Here is a 21,157-nt window from a genome sequence, read left to right on the forward strand (position 1 = left end):
TTTTATTGCATTCTGAAAACAAGTTAATAAAAAAAATTTTCATTGGGTTGCTTCAAAGTGTATTAAAACAGCACTTGTCAAACCAGGCGGTGAAAACCAATCACCTGGGGATCTTGTTAAAATGCAGATTCTGTTTGGATAGGTCTGGGGTGGCTTGAGAGTTTGCATTTTTACCTGGTTCTCAATGCCATTGACTGTACTTTGTGAAGCAAGGAATTAAATGACAATACTAGGTTAGGAAGACTCAACATCATGAAGATGTTAGTTTTGTTTAAGTTGGTCTGTGAATTAGTAGTATTCCAGTTAAAATAACAAGGAGATTTTTTTAAAGGACTTAAATTAATTGACTCAAAAATTCTTTTGGAAAAATAAATGAGAATATCCACAGAATTCTTAATAAGTAAAGAAGGGGCCTAGCCCTACCAGATACTGAAATGTGTTATGAAGTTACAGTATTTAAAACAAGCCCATGAATAAACTAGACAATCAAAGAAATATGTGTAAGCCATATGATGAACTTTTGATACAGATGATATATGATATGTATATGAACATATGATGCAGATTATATATGATACGTATATGATCAAGTATCTGATAGTTTTGTTATTGACATATTTAGTTTATGATAAAGGTGGCATTGCAGTGAGAGACAACAGACTATTCCATAAATGATTTGCAATGACTGGGTAGCCAAGTAGGAAAATGTAAATTTGGAGCTATATAATACAGTGAAATTAATCCAGGTGTATCAGAGACTTAAACATAAATAATAAAACCATTAAAGTCCTAGATTTATATAGTGGGAGCATTTTTATTATATTGGTATGAGGAGGACTTTTATAATGTGAAACCCATAAACCATGAAATCAAAGTCAGCTATATAAAAATAATTTTTTTCCTGCATGACAAAAACCATCATAAGCAAAGTCAAAAGATAACTGGGAAAATGTTGTATCTAGTATCACAGGAGCTTATTTTCTTAAAACATAAATAAGTTTTATAAATTAATAAGAAAAATCTAACAAAAAATAGGGGGCAAATGGGCCAAGAATTTAAACAGTTTACAGAAAAGCAAAAAAAAAATTTTCAACATATGAAAAATGCTCTTCTTTACATATGAGGAACACAAAATAAAGCTATAATGAGATACCTCTTTCCCTCTCTTAGACTGACAAAGATGAAAAAGTTGGTAAGACTATGTTGAGAGAATGGAGGAAAATAGACAGCCTCAAACATTGTTGCAGAAATAAAATTGGCTTGATCGCTATGGAAGACAAGTTAGCACCATTTGCCACACAGTCACATATGCTTAGGGTAGAGTTTCTCAGCCTAGACACTACTGACATTTTGGGCAGATAATTCTTTGTTGTGGGAGGCTGTCCTGTGCATTGTAGGGTGTTTAGTAGCATCCCTGACCTCAATCTATTAGATGCCAGTAGCACACCCCTAGTTATGACAAACAAAAGAGACTCCAGCATTGCCAGATGTTTCCTGGCAGCAAAATAGTCCTAGTTGAGAACCACTGCCTTAGAATAGGCAATTTCACTTTCAGTAGTTTACCCTACTGATATACTTGCATGTTTACCACATGTATACCCAGAAGATCAGTACTCACAGCACTGTTTGTTGTAATAGCAAGAGACTGAGAAGTTAAGTGACCATTTATGGGGACTTTTAAATAATGGTATGTCCACACAATGGAAAAGTACACAGCTGTTAAATAGAATGAGTAAATTCTTTATGTGCTGATACAGAAGAATCTCCAAGATTTTTTTGAGTGGGAAAAAAAGTTGGGTGAATAAAAGTGAGTAGAATTGGTTACTCTTTGGGTCAAAAAAGGTAAACATATACGTTTGTATGGATGTAGATTTCTAGAAGGATGCATGAAACCTAAAAATAGTGTATGCTTCTTGGAAGGGGACTTGTGTGGGTGGGACAGGAGCTTGTGACTGTTCTTTTTATACCATTTGAATTCAATGTATTGCCTGTTCAAAACAATTGTTAAAAATTAAAAGGACTTTGCTAATTCAAAAATCCACTCAAAAGAAAAAGACTAGTTAATTTTACTGCATGATAATTAAAAAAATAAAATTTAAAGATTCCTCAAAAAATTGAATAACCATGTGATCCAGTAAGTCGTCTTCTGGGTACAGACCAAAAATAATTGAAAGCATGAACTTGAACAGGTATTTGTACACTCATGATTGTAGCAACATTATTTACAATAGCTAAAAATGTAGAAGCAACCCAGGTATCCATTGACAGATGAATGGATACTCAAAATGGGTATATATACATATAATAGAATGTTATTCATCCTTAAAAAGGAAGGAAATTTTGATATGCTACAACATGGATAAACCCTGAAGACAGTTATCTAAGTCAAATTAACCAGTCACAAAAGGACAGATATTATATGATTCCACTGATATGAGATAGAGTAGTCAAATTCATAGACACAGAAAGTAGAATGGTGGTTGCCAGGGCCTGTGGGGAGGGGGTTGTAGGAAGTTTGTGTTTAATGGGTATAGAGGTTCCATTGGGGAAGCTGAAAAATTTCTGGAGAAGGATGGTTGATGACGGTTGTACAACAATGTGAATGTACTGAATGCCACGAACTGTGCACTTAAAAATGGTTAAAATGGGAAATTTTATGTTACATATATTTTGCCAAAAAAAAAAAAAGACAGGAAAATGAGATTGAACAAATCAAAGAGTACTTAAATACATAACTTTTCCAACACAAAAACCCCTGAGCAATAGAAAGTAAAGCATATTCCTTGCTGTACACCAGAGATTGACACACTGTAACTCACTATACTTCCATTAAAAAAAAAAGGTAAAGCATATTCCTTAATAAAGGAATGAAGTGGAAGAAGGAAGAAAGGAAGGGAAAAAAGACTGTTTCAGACTGCACTTTGTGTTTCTGAACTGGATAAAAACGTCACGATCTGTAAAGAATCAAAATCTTGTGATTCCACGCACTCCTTTGAAAATGTAAATGTTATTTTTAGAACTACATTGAAACCGGGGAGAGATGCCAGGGTCAGTAAGTCTCAGGAGGCTGGAACTGCCAGGGAGACCCGGGTTTAATTGGTCCTTCCCCTCCCAGGATCTAGCCAAAGCCATGGCTCTGAACAAACAGCTCCGGAAGCAGCTGACGGAGTTCCGAGCACCACAGGTGATGATGTACGTCCGGGAGAAGATCCGGAATGGGGACCTGGAGAAGACCATCAGGACGTGGGAGAGGAAAGTGGAGATTGCAGAGGTGAGCCCCAGGGAGTCCCAAGACTAGCAGTGTCTTACACCCCTCATGTTTGTATTGAGGATTTTGTTTTTTTGAGTTGACAGTACAGGTGTTTGGACAGATGTGAGATATCTCAGCTCTTGTTTCAACTCATACCAATGAGAGATGGCTTTTTTTTATTTTAAAGCTCCTTTTTCTTGTCAGGGACAGGATCTTTTCAGGTTATCAGGAAGAGACTCTGTAGTAATAGTGTGTTTTTAGTTGCTTGTTTTCTTAATGAATTCAGGAAGCGTCTGAGTCCTTCCCTGCACCATCGATAATTTAGTGATTGCTACTTATACACGGAGAAGACAGGTTTTTAAAAAGTGAGATATTAATGGATTTTTAATATCACTCAGAACCTGATTCCATGCATTTACACAGTTGTCACAGGTCTTTTCGTTGTTGGCTGACCCTGCAGCCTTTTCATGTGGGACCGTGTGCACAGAAGCACCTTTGCCCCTTGTGAGCTGGGTAGGAGAAAAGGGAAAAGTGCAAACAATATGGTGGTGTCAAAAAGGAAAAAAAAAAAGGACTGAGACTGCCACAGGCCAGGTTGCACACTGAGGGCACTTTAAGACATCCTTAGAGTAACTTAAACCCCAGTCAGGTCACTTGGGAGGCATGGCATTCTCACATCTAGACCTGAGTTGCTTTTTCCATGGTGCTTTCTCTTGCCTTTCCTGTGGTCACTTGGCGGTAGGGAGTAAATTAGGATCCAAACTTGGGCCCATCAGATCTGGAGTTGAGAAGGAGCAGAGAATCACAGCAGGAACCTGCAACTTCGCACTTCATGGAACAGAAACAAGTTCTTTAGAAGAATCTTTCAGACACCCCTAGGTGGCCCGTGTCTGCCGCACGCATGCTGAAGGCCCCACACATGAGGCCATCTGCACCATCACAGGGCTGGATGTGGGTGGAATAGTGACAGTCCTTTTGTCCCAAATGACATTCTCCCCCTCCCCCTTTTTCCTTTCTGCAGATGTCCTTAAAAGGCTACCGAAAGGCTTGGAATAAAATGAAAACAACCAGTGAGCAGTTGCAGGCAATTTGCCCCCCTGAGAAACAGCCAGAGGGAGGCCATGGCTGCCAACCAAAATGTGATCCATTAAAGTAATCAGATCCTTTCTAGTCTCAGGGTTCTCTCACTGTCCCCTGTGCTGGCTGGTGCCCCCAACTCTCCAGCCAGGCTGCCAGTCACCTCCCAGGCTACATCAGCCCCTGGGGAATATTTTCACAGTCTGGCCTCAGGAACCAGTAACACTGAAAAAACCACAGGGCACTCTAATGGTTTGACACTTGTTAGCCCACGTTTAGTTCACAAGCACACATGAAAGTGACCTTCCCACATGTGGGAGTGGGACAGAGGGTCGGGGTGGGGGAGGGGTAGCCCGCCCAGTCTGTGCCGTGGGCCTGTCTGTGGCAGCCCGGCTGTGCAACTGTCACAGACACCAAAACAGCATGGTGAATACCTGGCACTCAGCGTTCTGAGCTTACTCTTTAGTTTGGAGGGTTAGCTCCTAGACTAAGATACCATTACAAAAGAAAGCAAGCACAAAGAAAAACAAGATAACTTCTTGGGGTTGATGTAACCTGTTCTGACCTGAAGTAGACTCGCTCTCCCCCACCTCCCCAGTTCCCCCACCGTAGTAGTCATAGAACACGGGTTGTACGGCCATCTCAGAAGACGTGCCCAACTCCGTTGGCCCCCTTTCCCTGAAGTCTAGGCTCGCTTGAGTGCCATTTACTAGCCATGAATGCATGGTGGCCCTTTTTTGTCCTTGGAGGTGTACTCGGGACCATCCAACCTGGCCCAGCCCAGGATGTGTTTTCTGTGTCACGGCGGCTCGGGATGAGTAGCCGGGGAAGGGAATCAGGTTCTCCCAGTGGCGGAAGGGCGACAGGGGAGGGCTGGTCCTCTTGGTCTTAGACGTGATCCAGTCACTGTAGTCTTCTACATTGATGTACAGGAACAGGCCGGGGCATTGCTCACTGCCATGGGACAGGATTCCTTTCAGCATCCATAGATTCAGTTCCTTCAGCTGGCACATCATTGGGTTTCCTGGGTCCCCCTGTGACAAAGGACAGAAGGCTTCAGATCTTAGGAAAACTTGTTTTCTTTGTTTAAGTATATCCTTGTGCAATTTACTTTATGTTCTAAAAATGTTTTACACTAGTCCTCACTGGAAATTGGGTAAATCATGGGATACTATTTTTAATCTAGGTCATCACCACCACAAATTCCAACAAGATGACTTTTCCTTTATTATACAAACTAGGCTCCTGCAGTTTGCCTGTAGCTTCCTAGTTCCCATTTCATTTTCTTGCCCCTCTTAAGTACTTCAAATAAATCCTCCCTCTTTTTGGTTTCTCATTCCTCAGATGTTGATATTTCGTTCCTTTCTGGCCTGGAATGCTCCCATTTTCCCTTCTCATATTTTGTCTCCATCCTTCCTTTAACCTGCTCCTCCCCACCCCCAGTCCTGCTTGGGTCAGAGTCAGTCTTCCCAAGGAGCATGCGCAGGGCTGGGTTCACAGCTTCTCCACCCCGGCAGCAGCCTGTCAGTGCACCTGCTCCCCAGCCCCTGCCCAGGCTCCCTCAGGAGTAGTCCTCTGGGCCTCAGGAGTTCTGCCACACAGACCTTAACCTCCCTTCAGGTGTGTGGATAGAAGCCTGGCACAGCCTAGCACAGCCTTGACTAGACCATGTGACCCTGGCAGGTTACTCAAGTCTCTCTGAGCTAAAGCGGGGACACAGTACCTATAACACTGGCAGACATACAAGATGCACTCAGTAAACAAGTAGCTGCTACCACCCTGGTGTCTAGAAAAGGCCATCATTTTTATGTGAAAAGCTGAGAAATATGAGAAAAGTAATCAGATGTTTACTTGGTATACTTCACCTTACCTGTCGTGCCCCCCAGACCTCCTCTTAAAGGAATACCTGTCCCCCAGCCTGTGGTCCACCTTGGTCCCCAAAGGCTGGCCAGCCACCTTTGACCTGTGTGACCTTCCTGACTAGAAGGGCTGGGCAATCATACTTTGCTCTCGCTGTTTGGACCAAGGCATGGAGGGAGTGGGGTTGCAGTTGACAATGGGAAACAATCTGAACAGACTCGACCACAGGAAGCAGAGAGGCAAAATGGTGGCCGCCTCGGCCCCTGCCCATTCCCAGGCCTGGCTGTTCAATCTTTCTTGGGTTTCTACACACACGCAGCCTCTTTCACTAAACCTCCCTTTTTCTGAGGAACCAACACCAGAACAGAAATGCAGGCAAATAGGAGAAGAAGGGAGTGACTGCCAGCAGGGCCATCGGGAGGCACGCTCTGTGGGGCTACTGTAATTCCCTGGGGGTCCCACAGCCATACCCACGAGGATGACATGCTGTGCCTTTCATTAGATAGAAGGGAATGCTTTTGTGTGGAACTCTTGATTTTTCAGTTTTTCACATTCTACTCTTTTCACCCCACGCTGTCAAACAGCCGAGGGTGGGATTTCATCCCTGGGCTCTGGCTGGTCATCTGAGGACTGGTGAGCAGGCTCTTGTCTGCACCCCATGCTGTCTGCCTGAGGCACAGAGGCTCTCTGGCCAAGAATGGTGTGCTCTCCTCTCCGTTCACCAGTCCCACTCCCAGTTTGTTTTAACTGTGCTTTTACAGCTTGAGGAAGAAAAAGAATGCAGGACAAATAGTTTGACAAATGATTGTGCAGTGGACATCCCCAGCTATCGTGTAGTTTTGCCAGTTGCCGTTCCATCCAGGTGTAGAAGACACTGCTTTTTCTCTTTCCCGTAACCTGTCAGGCTGAGACTTCTGAAGCTCAAGCAACAAGAACATAAAGTACCAGGAGCAGCTTCTCTGGAGCAGCCCCACCTCATCTTCCCGGGGGAGCAGCCGTGGCAGAGAGGGGCCCTTTCCTTGCATGATCCTCAGCCTTGATGTTCAGCCAAGGGCCTAACAGTTGTGGGGGGAAAGGAGGGTGGTGAGTTCAGAGTGATTCTGCTTTTGTTGGGTTCTGGGGACCCATTAGGGCAGTCACTGAGCCTGGGTGGTTTATTCTACATGTGAGAAGTGTGGCTTTGAAGACTTCTGGACACTAGAACACATTTCCTAGGAAGTATCCTAGATAGACAAGTCACTATTCGTTTGTCTGAGACGGTTTCCAAGCACAATTCTGTTCAAAAACAAAGAACTGTCTACAGGTGTGCTAGAGTTAAAAACCAATCTGAGCTTTGTGGGTAGTTTAAAGAGGTGATCATTTAGAGTTTAAACAGCTTACTATATTCCGCTGAATCTATGATGCTCTTAAAAAATTAACATCTTTGAAATGGGGTGTGTCTTTTAATCGGTTGATTTCAGAGTTTAAGTGGCAGCATTTTTTCTTTCTTGGTGTTACATAAAATAATAGTACATTCTACAACTCAGCATCTTCGATTTGATGAAGTGTGGCAGTAGACTGATGGAGTGGCTGATGGCAGGATTTTGTTAAATAGCTACATCTTCTACTGTATTTTAACACATTGTCTAGTTTAAGAAGTTGTTACAGTCCTCCACTAGTAGCCACTCAATAAATGCTGAACCAACTTTGGAAGGGCAAACTTACTGCCCAGTGAAAGGCAGTCCTTCACAATAAAAGGACTTTAAAAAAAATGTCTACATATATATTTTTCCCCTTTCTCTAAAAAACTCCCTAGATTCTCTGGGGGAAAAAAAATTCCCCATCAGGGAATTCTGAAGGTTCTTAGAAGAAAGTGGTTGATCAGCATCTTAGACAATTTTAGGGTAGAGGAAGGAAACTGCCTGGAAATCTGGCAGACCTGGGTTCTCGTCTTTTACATTTTTTTAACTGTGTAACCCTGATAAGGCACACTTTCTCCAGACAGGGATACGAGGGGGCCTGAACAAGTGTTTGTGAATCGTAGACATTTTCCTGAGGCAGTAGGACAGCCACGTCTGTACAGCCCTCATCCGGGTAGAGGGCAGGACTTCTTACAGGGAAAAAATGAAAAACAATAACTGATGAGCAATAGCACCAGTCTACCTTCCAAAGAAGCCAAATACAGCGACCCTGCACTGTAGGTGTGCTCAAAGCATGTCTGCATGTGTAGTTTGGACTCACACTTTCAAACTTTTAGCTACTGAAAAAACATGTGACTTAGCCATGCTTAATCATGTCACACTTCAGTGTGCATTCAGCAGGCTGTTATTGGGCACTTGCCACCTGCCAAGTGCCCTTCACCCCAGAGACATGCATGAATCCCAGGTGACAGTCCCTCCCCTCACGGAGCTCACCGTCCAGCAAGGGGGAGTCCCGAGGGTCCCCGAGAGGTGACCACTGCTTACTCTCAGCATGTTGCTTCTACTCCACTGTGTTCTTACCAAGCAGACAGAGTCAGTTTCCTGCTCCACATGATTGCCACATCCTGTTTTCTGGATTTTGTTTAAGGGACACAGTTCGATGTCTTTCACGGAGATTTTCCTCAGGATACTCACTGTCATGTGATTTCCTGTCTGGACCATGCAAGAGAGAGCCCAAGAATTATTAACAAGAAGACATCCCCCAAGTCAGCTCAACTACAACTCACATAACCAGATGGCAGTGAGTAGGAAATATTCTGTTAAACCTCTTTTCCTCATAGACATCAGAGCCTGTGTCTGAGTTTTTACTGAAAAGTACCTTTGCTTTGACCTTGAATATGAAAATAGGCAGAGACCATGTTCACCCTTCCTCTACAGCTACAGAGGATGAATGCATCTCCTTGTTTATTTCCCAAGAATAAAAGAAAACAAGGATGGTTCAGACAAGAGGAGAGTCAGCTCTGGTTCAGGGAATAATGACCCCTGGCCCCTCTGTAACCTTGCACTCATTTCAGGCTGCCCACTGCCCATGTACTTCCAGTTTTAGTGTAGGAATAGAAGGAAAAGGACCAAATGTAAGAATGGCCACAGGAAGGGCAAGTGTTGGGAATCTTGACTGATTAGGTGAGGGTTTCAGCCCAACTCTAGAACCTCAGGCCATCTGAATTATTGAGCTAAGCCCTGGAATGGTGCATCCCAGCCAGACCCACTGCTACCACACACACAGCCTCCTCTAGGAGAAGGAAAGCATTAACTGCAGATGTGGGATTCCATCCTGCCACCCAGCAGTTCTGCAAGGCTGGCAACATATGCAGCTTCCTGCCAAGGAAGCAGATGGGCCGGACCAGGTCGTTGAAATGCATTGCCGTGTCTGTCTTCAGGAGGGCTAAGTTATTCTTCATTGTTTCATTATCAAATTCCTCATGGATGATGATGGTGTTGACTGGATATTCTTCGTGAGTAATCAGTTTTGCATCCATCTTAGCTATACCAACTATAGTGACATCGTTCTTCCTGGAGAGACAGCAAAGGAATCTTAAGAAGCCAAGGCACCAAGGAAGCTTCACACTTCCCTGGTTTCATATTTACTATTTTTTTTTTGGCCTGAAACACTCATCCAACTCATCTTCCCTGGGCTAATTTTTACTGACCCTTTTGGACCTAGTCCCCAGGAAATCTTTCCTGAACCCCTAGGCTTACGCCCATAGGATCTTGAGGATTCTTCCGTCTGACTATCATATGTCCCACCCCTGTAGATAATCTGTTATGTTATGGCTGATTATCTTTTTTCTATGCTTATTTATTTGTTTTTTGTTTGTTTGTTTGTTTTTACATAGTTGTAGTCACACCCAAGATGTAATCTTGATTCTTGACTTTTGCACTTAACATTTTAACTCAAGAATCTTTCCATATTATTTACTCTGCAAATACACTTCAGAGAAATTCCGATTTTAATAATGATGGAGTTCAATTGACTGTTTTCCCTTTCTCCTCTTGGGAATCACCCGAGGAACCATAATAATGAGAAACAAATGAAAACACCATAAAACTAAGAGACACTAGAGAATCCAAACCTCAGAACAGAGGAAGGGCTGACGGCAGAGGGAAGGACACCCAGAATACAGGGGGTTACAGATGATACCTCGTGCTGCAGAGTCAGATGAAGCTGTTCAAACACGCTTCTCAGCAAAGAACTGAAAAGTCTTTGAAGAAATAAAACCATGGCTAGAGTGAAAGCCAAATTGGAAGCAGCATAAAGGAGAGTAGAGACCACAGAAAACACAGTGAGGTACACAGAAGGTAGGCTGAGAAGACTGACTAAAATGAAATGGACATTAACAAAGATTTTTAAAGGCTAGAGAGGAAGATGACAAATATGGCAGTCAATGGAGAGTCAGCAGACCATGAGGAAGGTATCCAAAATAAAAAAACAAAAAAATAATTTCAAGATCTAATTTAAAAAAGCTTTCCAGAAATAAGACTTGAATCTATAGTGTGGAAGGGTACTCCGTATCCTGGGGAAAAATCAGTACAGAATGATCAATGCTGAGACATACCCTTGTCAGCTCCCAGCAGGAAACAGATGACATACTCAATAAGGTAAATTGAGGAAAGTTTAATAAAGGGACTCTTTACAAAGGTCTTGCAGGATGTAGGGAAATCATAAGGACAGTGCAGAATGCTGGGTTCCAGGTGATGTATGCAGCTTCCTGCTGAGGCAACAACAGGGTGCCGGGGGGAGGGAGCGGTCAGACAGAGCTGCAGGGAGTGGGTCACTTGGCTGGAGGAGGCAGCCTGTCTGCAGTACCTGTCAGGGGAATGAGGGCCCTGACCTCACTTCTCCACTCCCTCTGATCTCTAGCCAGTGCTCCCCTTGGCCAAAGCCAACTGGAACCAAGAAGGCAAGAGCACCCTTTGGTGTACCTCCTGGGACCCAACAGAGTAGAAAAGAGTAGAGAGTAGATCTGGAGGAGCAAATGGGAGCAACTCAGCATAGCTAGTGAGTTGCCAGACTTCAGTGACAAAGAAGGAAGCCTTGGGGATCCACACAAAACCAGATTAAGTCAAGGCAAGTTTGGCCTCTAATTTATTGTCTAACCCAGGGAACTTAAGAGAGTGAAAGGGAATACTAACAATAGGATGTTAGGATAATAGGTGTAAACCAGGCCCCTCCCAGGCGTACTAGGGTGTGTGGCCATCCAGCTACAGAGGGAAAAATCAAAGTGGCCTCAGACTTCTCCACAGCAAGATTTAATACCAGAAGCTGGGAGGTGAGGGACGTAGAATGCCTATTAAGCTCTCAAACAGAGGCAGGTATGATCCAGGAATTCTATACTTAAGTGGTCATTCAGATCTAAGGGCAGTACAACATTTCTGAATATGTAAAATCCAAGGAAATATGGTGCTTGAGAGCCCTTTAAGAAACTACTTGAAGACAAATTTTAGCCAAATTCTAGTGTTGAATGGAGAAAATCGAGCAAAGGGACTGTCAGAGTGTGGAATTCATTATAACTTGAGTCTAAAATTAAAACAAAAGAAAAACTTTTAAAGTTATAGGTTGGAGTAATAATATAAACCCTGGCAATAATCAAATGGTGTAACTAAAACTGAAAAGAAAGTGGAGGTAGGTATAGACACCAATTTTCTCATCTTTTATAGAAGTCCCAATGTATTATTTGTTTACAGCTGATACATGAAATAACAAAGGTGTGCAAATATGTATGTGAATCAAAGTAAACATTAAAGTACATAAATAACCTATTAAAATTGGGTAGTCATGGAGAAGGAGGGAAGGGTAAAGAGACAGGATTTCTGGCACCAGCCACAGTAGAGTCTAGAGAGGACTATCAGAGAGGAACAAAAGATTTAAGTGTCTTCCATGAAATGATAACTTTAAGAGGGACACCAGAACAAAAATTCAAACTTTCCAAATTTGTCAGAAGAGACATACAAAACAAAGGCCATATATGAAAAGAAAAACACGAAGCAATGAAAACAGAAAGCATAACCTAAAATAAAAACAAAAAGCAAGAGTTTCATTCTGAACATGAATTCAGAGCAGAAAAACTTGGAGTAAGACAAGGAAGGGCTTCTAATGGTGGTAAGGAATTCAGTCTACTGTGAAGACCTTAGTTGTAAATATCTGCAGCACGTGACACAGTGTTCACAGAGTAAGAATTCCAGGAAACAGGGGAACAAGAAGCCAGAAGCTTGTAATTTGTCTCAGTCAGCCTAGGACAGATCAAGTGGACTCCTTGCCCCCAATTTTATATATTAAATTGTACACCCAGGGTGGAGAATGAGCTTTTTAATTTACCTGTGGAAAATATTCACATGGACCACATAGTAGACCACAAAGACAACCTCAGCGAATTCCCTAATAGATCACCATGCGGTATAACTCTAAATCATGTTAGAAAACAAAACAAAACACCCTACCACCTGGATATTTTAAAACAGTCCTTAATAAAACCCAGAGTCAAAAAGGAAATCAAAACCCAAACAGCAGACTAGACAGAAAATAGCAGTAATGAAAACACTACATAGAAAGTAGAACTTCTCTGGAGGGCTGGTTGGCAATAACTATCAAGATTCAGTCCAGCATTTCCGCTCTTGGGTTTTTTGTGCTACAACATACTTGCACGTGTGTGAAATAACCTATGTACAAGTACATACACTGTACCATTTTTTGCTACTAGTGACAGACTGGAAGCAACTTAAATTTCCATTATTAGAGGATTATGTAATTATGGTACAACCATCATGGGATACTGGGCAGGTAGTGGACGAAAATAATGTATCCTTCTCTGTATGGATAAGAAAAGATCACCCAGCATTCACGACAGAGTGAAAAAAGCTGAGTGGTATAATGTCTATGGTGTGCTACCAGTTGGGGTGTGTTATGGATGAGTTGTGTCCCCCCAGATTCACTGGTGAAGCCCTAACCCCCAGTGTGAATGAGTTGGAAGATAGGGGCTTTCAGGAGGAAGTTAGGATTGATTGAGTTTGTGGGGTGGGGCCCTAGTCCAATAGGACTGGTGTCCTTATAAGAAGAGACAGCAAGACTGTGTGCACACAGAGGAAAGGCCGTGGAAGGACACAGAAAAGGCGGCAATCTGCAAGTCAAGGCAAGAGTCCTCAGGAGAAACCAGCCCTGCTGACGCCTTGATCTTGGACTTCCAGCCTCCAGAATGGTGAGAAATAAATTTCTATTGTCTAAGCCACTCTGTCTATGGTATTTTGTTGTGGCAGCCCCAACAGATTAATACAGGAGGGAAAGAAAATTCTCTCTCAATCAATAGATATGAGTCAATATAGAAAGACCTATAGGTATATAGCTATCCATGAGTGCACTGAGTGTTTCAGGAAGAATCCCCAAGAAACTGGTGATGGAAGTGGCTCAAGGAAGGGAAATGGTGAGTGAAGGGCAGGGGAGGGGAGGAGCTGCTTCTCATTATACACCCTTTGGTTTCCCCGTAAACATCATGGTATTAGATGTATTTTCATTTAAATGCATTATTTTTAATTTAAAATTTTAATTAAAAAATAAATCATGTGTTAAAAAATTCAGCAGCTGCACAATATTCCACCAGGGGTTTACACTGTAATGTTTTTAGCCAATTATAGTAATTATACTCTCCCCCCATACTCTATATGTGTATATATATATATATAATATATAAAGTATATATAGTATATCATATATAGCTTATATATGCTATAATATATAGCATGTGTCATATAGATAGATCTATATATAATTATATGTAATATTTATACACTATATATCATACATAACATATGATAAACTATATAAAAAAGAGTAACTATATCATAATTTATTTATCCATGATAATCAGACATTACATTTCAAGGGTTTTGTGTCTAGTTAATCATCCTATGAACAACTTTGTGTATAAAACTTTTCCAGTGATTGAAATTACTTCCTTAATGTTGATACCCAGAAGTTAAACCATGGAGTCAGAAAGTGAGATGTTTTACCAAAAGTTATCCCTTTAATAGCATGTATTGGGTTTTTTCCCCTAGTTTAGAAGAATGCCCATTTAATTGTGAAAAAGTTGGAGAATACAGAGAAGTTCAAAGAAGAGAACAGAAATCATGTGCATTCTGAGCATCCACACACAGGCACTCTTCAAGTGCGTATTTCCATTAAGTCTTTTCTCTACGTGCCTATATTTGTGGCAGTCACACTGTTAAGGCCCGAGGTAAGTGTTTTAAGGTAAGGGCTTAACAAGAGGTAGAGAGCAATAGGGGACCTCTAGTATCAAGAGTCAGTGCTTTTGTGATTGTAGAAAAATGGGACCGAATATCCTTCCTGTAGAGGTTGGAGAAACGATCATTTCACTTTGCAGGTGTGCAGCTGGCTGTCTTTACCGCAGAGAACACACAGACTGTGCCAACATTGGTGACTGGTGGTTTTAAGACCCCCAGACTCACTGAGCTGAGCTGATGAAAAGCCCTGTTGCCCTGTCACCAGGAGTCCACCTTCCAGGCCTCCCCAAGCTGAGTAGGAAACAGAGTCCCTCGCCCCGACCCAGTGGGCTGTGAGGACCAAAAGCAGGGGTACTGGCCTGTTCTGTAAGGCAGATGCAATGCTGAGGATCCAGAACTCACTGAGGATGCTACCGAAAGCCAGGTGGGTGTACTGGGAATCCTGCAGAGACACTACCCACGGGAACTCCTTGTCTTTGACCAGCCCCTCCTCAGAAGTTTCCACAATGTTGATATTCTGGATGCCACAACCTGCAGGGTGGGGTGGGGTGCAAGGGCCTCACTGCTGGGGCAAGGAGTTGGAGACCCGTGGCTACCACCGCCAGCACCAGACCTCAGGGCCCGCTCGCTCTCCCACTGGTTCCCCACTCCTTCAGGCTCTCCATCCTAGTCACCAGTAACTCTACCACCACCGCCACCCCCACCTCCCATTCTTTTCCTAGTGGGTCGCTTCCCCATAAAAGACGCTTGGTGGCATCTTTGGATCTAAAAGTAATGTTAGGCTACCGATAATCACTCTCATCTGTTGAGCGCTTAGCACTTAGCAAATACGAGGCAGTGTCTGAAACCTTTTATATCCATCAGTGGTTCTTAAGGTATAGTCTGGGACCTTTGCGAGTCCTCAGGACCCTTTCTGGGGTCTGTAAGGTTAAAACTGTTTTCACAAGCACACTAAGACAGTGTTTGCTTATTTCACTCTCACTCTCTTGCTGGAGTACAGTGGAATTTTCCAGGGGCTACATAATGTCATCACCCTGATGATCAATAGCATGTGTGACCCCAGATATTTTTCTGTTTTAAATTTTTCCTGATTTTAATTTCTAATATGCTAAATATGGAAAGATATAGCCCCAAAAGAAAAAACCCTTTTGGGGTCTCAATAACTTTAAAGTGTATAAAGGGGTCCTGAGACCAAACAGTTTGGGAACTGCTGGTTTCCACTACTTCATACAATTCCTCCAGCAGAACTAGAGGCGGACGTTGTCATCCTCAGATTGCAGATAAGAAAATTGCACTTCAGAGTGGCTAAGCCCTTGTCCGCATTACACAGCTAGTAGACTGTAGAGCCGGTCCAGGTGAACCCAAACTCCACACACTCAACCCCTCGCGGTCTGCGTTGCAGCGGCATTTCACATCCTCATATTTGTCCTCACTCTTCCCGCTCAGGCTGTGGGCACGTGCCACTCCCCCAACCAACCACACTGTCTGATTTGCTTGCCCCTGTATCCCTAGGGACTAGCACAGTGCCTGGCACGTCATAGGTGCTCAAGAAATTATCTGGTGAACCAACAAAAGCGTTCAGCCAGCCAAGCACTCCCTGACGGCTTCTTGTCCCAGTGCTCAGAGGAACCGCCCAGGCCTGCTTGGTCTTTGCCTCCCCGAGCCCTCAAGTGGATCACCTCTGACTGGACAGTCTCTTTGCAGTCTGGCCTTTGTTTCAAATAAGAGTTAAATATGACTCAAGTTTTAAATTGTATCCTGCCCCTGCCAGCCCTGGCTGAATTGTCCTATGTGTACACATCACCAAAGACAGGAATTCCGTTCTTCTCACGGGACCTCGGCAGTCTGTGGTGAACAAGGCACTCACCGAGTCTTCCTACCCCAGCAAGTACCTACAGGTGTGTGATGACTTTTGCTTTTCCAAAGCTCTAGTTGGCTGGTTCATCTGACCTTCTAAAACCCTTGAAAGGCCAAGATATAATGAGGAAATCTGACACAGAGATGAAATGCTCACTCTGGGTCACTTGCCTGAGGCTTTTTACGAGGGGGAGAGGCACGCATGGAGCTCGCGCATGTCTCCCATCTAATTCCAGGAAGACAGGACAGAGCCAGCTGGGTTGGCAGTGAGGTGAGGCAGGACCCGCTTTAGTCAGGGACCCCTCCTCCATCTGCCCCTGTCCAGGCTGGACTCTTATCCCCGGACAACCTGGAGGTCGGGGAGGGGACCAAGGCTGCCACTTCTGCCGACTGAGGCTGGGCAGCCTCAAAGGCACCTCCCTGAACCCCTGCTCAGCCCTGCAATTGGGGGTCAGTTTAGAGGTAATGATGAAGGCTTAAGGATAAAGGGCTTCACTGGAACAATGATGCTGAACACAGGGAAGGGCTGGTTCCCAAGTGCTTAAGACACATCTCGTGCTCCCAACCTGACAATGCCTGACAATGCCTGACAATGCCCCCAGGAAGAGCAGGGCAGGGGTTGTGAGTGGGGAGTCAGGCCTCACACTAACCCCCTCTGCCCAGGGGGCCTCTCGGTAGCCTCAGGCTTCTTTTCCTAACCACACTCTCACCTGAGGATTAGCCCTGACATCAGGCTGCTGAAGCCAGTTTCCTACATCCACGCCCCACGTTCCACTTCTTTGCCTGGTTCCCAGAGCAGAGCACTGTGAGTCACCTGCCCAGAGTCCCTCTCTGAACATGAAGGAGCCTGTCCTTTTCCAGGATGATTCCCCCTGCCACGTCACACGATCAGCTGAAGTCGTTACAGAAAAAAGCCGCACACTCACTGGCAGAAGCGTGGGAGACGCAGAGCAGCACTAGGAGCATTCCTCTCATGTCTGCCATCCCCAAAGAGAGCCGCGGCAGACACCATGGGCAGCTGTGAAAACAGGACATCCAGATGCATGGGCTTTTCCTCTCCCCCCCATGGTGGCGACTTTCCCCCAATGTCGGAGTCCCTACCCCTTTGCTTTCCACTGACCAAACTTCTGAGACATGGGAAACAGACCTGTCACGTCCCTATTTCTTGGTTCCGTGCAGTAAAGAGGCAGGGACCCACTGCCCAGCACCGATATTCAGCAGGCGATTTGTAAGACAGCCCAAGGAGAGGAGGCAGCCCACGCTGGTCACTTTCCTCCTCAGTCCAGCCAGGGTCCCCGACCTTCCCACAGAGTTGGGTCTCAGAGAAGGGTCATTTTTTGACTCGTGGAATTCAACCGTTGCTTTAACTCTGTAGCCCTAAAAAGCTGCTGAGAGAAAAAGCAGGGGTTCAGGGAAAGCCCACGCTGGTCTTGCCCCTGCGACTAAACTCTGCTGGCTTACGTCATGCTTGGATTTCTTTTAACTGGTGACAGTTCATACTTTTGCTTGGTAACAGCCCCAGTGTGTTGCTCAGTAAATTCACACAATAACCATACGAAGTGGACACTATTATCACCCCCATTTTACAGATTCAGAAACTGACACTCAGAGCCGTTGAGAATCCCGCCCAAGGCCACACAGCTGCCAGGTGGCGGAGCTGGAATGCAAAGCCCAGGCGTGCTCCGCCATCCACCACACTGCCAGGCCTACCCTCGCCTCAGATGCTGCAAGACAGGCCAAGGAACCCACGTGTGCCATTCTCAGTCACTATGGTCTGCTCGTGACACCACATGTTTCTTGTCGTCAGAATGGTTCTCAGAGTTCTTCTGTGAACCGCTCCTGCCAAAGGAGAAATGAACTCACTCTGACCTTACACCGCAGAGCTCAACAGAGGGATTCCTTCTACCACCTTAGGAAGAATGTTCCATTGTGGCATCACAGTTACCATGGTGTCACCAAGCAAACATCTGGACAGGGGAACATCAGAGGAGCCAGGATGAAAAGCCTGCCTGTTTCTTAAACTTGGCAGGGCTGTTCTGGAAGCCTGGCTCTCCCCAAGTCTGGCTGAGATGACATCCCCTTTGCTAGATCAGAGAGTCCTGTCCAGTTGTGGCCATGGTCTGTCTGCTTCCTCAGCACCCGCCCTGTGTCTATACGAGTCTGTCAGGCTGGATGGAAGAAGCCCACAACTTGGGTGGGTTTGGTTTTTCCAATCCCTGACAACATTCTTACACCCCTAGTGTGGTTTCCTGGAGGCTCAACCCAGTTTTCTTTAGCCCTGCAGCTGGCAGGTCCACATGGAGCTACCAGAAAGGCCCTGCCAGACCACAGGGCCAGATGGAGCTGCACTCTGACCACTATGAACAGCTTCAGTTTCAGCACAAATGCCAGGACTTCAGAGAAGTGTTGACAACATGGTGGTAAGATGTAAGTCCAGGGAACCAGAGGGTGCACAGGCTCCTGGCACAGGCACGGAAATGATGTTTATTGGACAGATAGGTGAATGGCTGAGGAGGGAAGAATGGCTGGATAGAAAGTGAAGCCTGAGTAGAGAGGAGCCGCTGTCTCCTTCCCCTCATGATCTCCCTGACGTCCATCCTGTGTGCCTCGCCAGCCTCCATCACCTCCAACGCCCAGCAGGGATTGGCTTCCTCTGGAAGAACTGAATGGGAAAGATTTTTGGCAGTGGAAGAAAAGGGAGTTGTTGATCCTTCAATATGCTCCGCATTGCAGGTCTCAAAGAGCTTTCACATACATTTTCTCACTCATGATTCACAATCACCCTGCCAGGATGAGGGAATTACCCAAGTTTTCCAGATGGAAACATGGTGCCTCAGGGTGGGAAAGTTACTTCCCTAAAGCCGAACACCTGGAAAACGTGGGCAGGATTCCAACCCAGATCTTTCCAACTCCAGGGTGGTCAACGATCTCCGAGTCTGCATTTCTCAGCCTGGACCACATGCTGCCTTTATAGGGGATGGAAGTAGAAATGGTGACTGGGGCAAAGTCCGGGGTTGCTCTTTAAAGTGGGGATGCTGGGGTTAGTGTACAAGACCCTAACTCTCTCCAGATTCCTCTTTAAATTTCTGCATGAAAAGAAGCCAGGTGCAAGCCGCCAGAAACACTCTTATCTGCTCATAGGAATGATGTAGCATAACTCACAAGAAGAAAGGCTCACAATCCTACAGGGGCCAGCGGACCTTATAGACAGTGGGTCTCAAATTTTCATCCTTTCCGCCACTTAATACAGACCACCAGCTTCAGGTAAATTTTTTTTTTAATTCATCATATTTTAAATAATTATTTAATTCTTTAAGGTTAATAATAATGAATTTTTGAATCTTATATCTTTGAGAGGAAATTCTTTCACAATCTTACATCAAGGGCTCCATATCCAAGACAGTGACAGCATGAAACATGTAGTTTATCAACCTGTCACTTTCTACTTTTACTCTTTATTTGCATTAAGTTAGAAAATCCTCTCCGTTAAACAACATCTGAAGTTGCAGCATGTTTGGAGGCTCTGTCAGAGATTCAGTCCTTGGTAATCAGACTGAACGTGGACTCCAAAATCATGGAGAGGTTTATTTTTTTCACTGATGACTGCTCTCCGGTGCTCATGGGGCTGCCCATCATGCTCAGAACCTGGGGAGCTGAAAATTTCTTCTGAGACGTTTCATCCTGAGAGATAGTGATGGTTGGATTTCTAGTCCACTCAGTTGCTTTGTCCTCTGGAAAATATTTCTTCATGTCCTGTTGCAGTTTTGGAAAATGGCTTTTAAACCTGCCAAAAAGAGCTTTACTACATTAAAAAAAAATCTCTTGTGAAATTAAGAGGAAAAAAAAAATCAAGCACTTCTTCATTTGTGTGTGACCTGTTTTCCTAGCTTGCTTCCTACTTACGGCTGGTTTGTTGAATTGTTAAGTGAAATATCTGCTCGCACAAATATGTCGTAGATCTTGCTCAGTTGCATGGGGTGACTTTGCTCCTGTACTGATGCAGAAGCATAACAAAGAGTTTTGAACAAGAATTTTGTTGTGAAGGTCTTAATTTTAGTTTTAATGAAGTCAAATGTATGAATAGTATACAGGGAGGGCTCTTTTATCTTGTTAAGGAAACCTTCCCTAGGTCAACATCAGAGATCCATTCTACTATATCATCTTCTCAGATCTTTAAAGTTTTGTTCTTCACACCCAAGTCCTCAATCTGTCTGGAATTTTTTGTGCATGGTGTAGATCTACTTTTCCTCCATGGACACTCAGTTGTGCTAGCATCATTTCTCCGCAGGTCTCCAACATGACCTCAGACATATTTCAAAGTTCCATATGTGCCTGGCACTTTTTCTGAGATCTCTTCAGTTACATTGGTCGTTTTGTCTATATCCCTGTGCCAATTCCACACAATCTTATTATAATATTAAAATATTACAGCTTTGTAAGCTAGTAAGGCAAGCGCTCCCACCTAATTTTTTTTTCCAGAATCTCCTGCCTATTCCTGGCTTTTTGTACTTTTTAAAATCAACTTGTCAACTTCCACACAGAAAAAAACCAAAAAACCATCTTCTGATATTTGGATTAGAATTGCATTGCATCAATAGATCAATTTGTGGCTAATTTAATGTCTTTACAATATTGAATCTTCTTATCCATTAGCACAATGTATCTCTCAATTTAATTAGGTTTCCTTTAAAGATTTTATGATTTTCTTCAAAAATGTCATGCACATCTTTTGATAAAATTTATTCCTAGGTATCTTATACTTTTTGGTTCCAATTAAATGATGTCTTCTTTTATCTCACTTTTAAACCATTTCTTACTAAACCCTCATTATTTCCGATAATTTATCTTCAGATTCTTTTGAATATTCCATGTGAAGAATCATATCACCTGCAAATAATGACAGGTTTGTTTCTTCCTTTAC

General features: G+C 43.8%; 2 protein-coding genes across 2 annotated transcripts in view; one reads left to right on the forward strand and one right to left on the reverse strand.

The window, feature by feature from the left end:
- The window catches only part of CCDC113 (coiled-coil domain containing 113), a 20,495-nt gene extending 16,058 nt beyond the window's left edge, over positions 1 to 4,437 (forward strand). Inside the window, exons 8-9 of the mRNA XM_006179748.2 lie at positions 3,116 to 3,271; positions 4,272 to 4,437. Of these exons, the coding sequence (XP_006179810.1) occupies positions 3,116 to 3,271; positions 4,272 to 4,406 (291 nt within the window). The 3' untranslated portion in view covers positions 4,407 to 4,437. The remainder of the gene's footprint in view (positions 1 to 3,115; positions 3,272 to 4,271) is intronic.
- On the reverse strand, positions 4,408 to 17,248 carry PRSS54 (serine protease 54). Its single transcript, XM_006179791.2, is given in 6 exon segments — positions 4,408 to 5,361; positions 8,668 to 8,799; positions 9,402 to 9,660; positions 14,739 to 14,910; positions 17,163 to 17,211; positions 17,213 to 17,248. Coding segments are annotated over 6 exon segments (1,200 nt in total). The 3' UTR covers positions 4,408 to 4,809.
- Between the last annotated feature and the right edge of the window lie 3,909 nt (positions 17,249 to 21,157).

Source organism: Camelus ferus, chromosome 9 (assembly GCF_009834535.1).
Source record: "Camelus ferus isolate YT-003-E chromosome 9, BCGSAC_Cfer_1.0, whole genome shotgun sequence".
NCBI lineage: Eukaryota > Metazoa > Chordata > Mammalia > Artiodactyla > Camelidae > Camelus > Camelus ferus.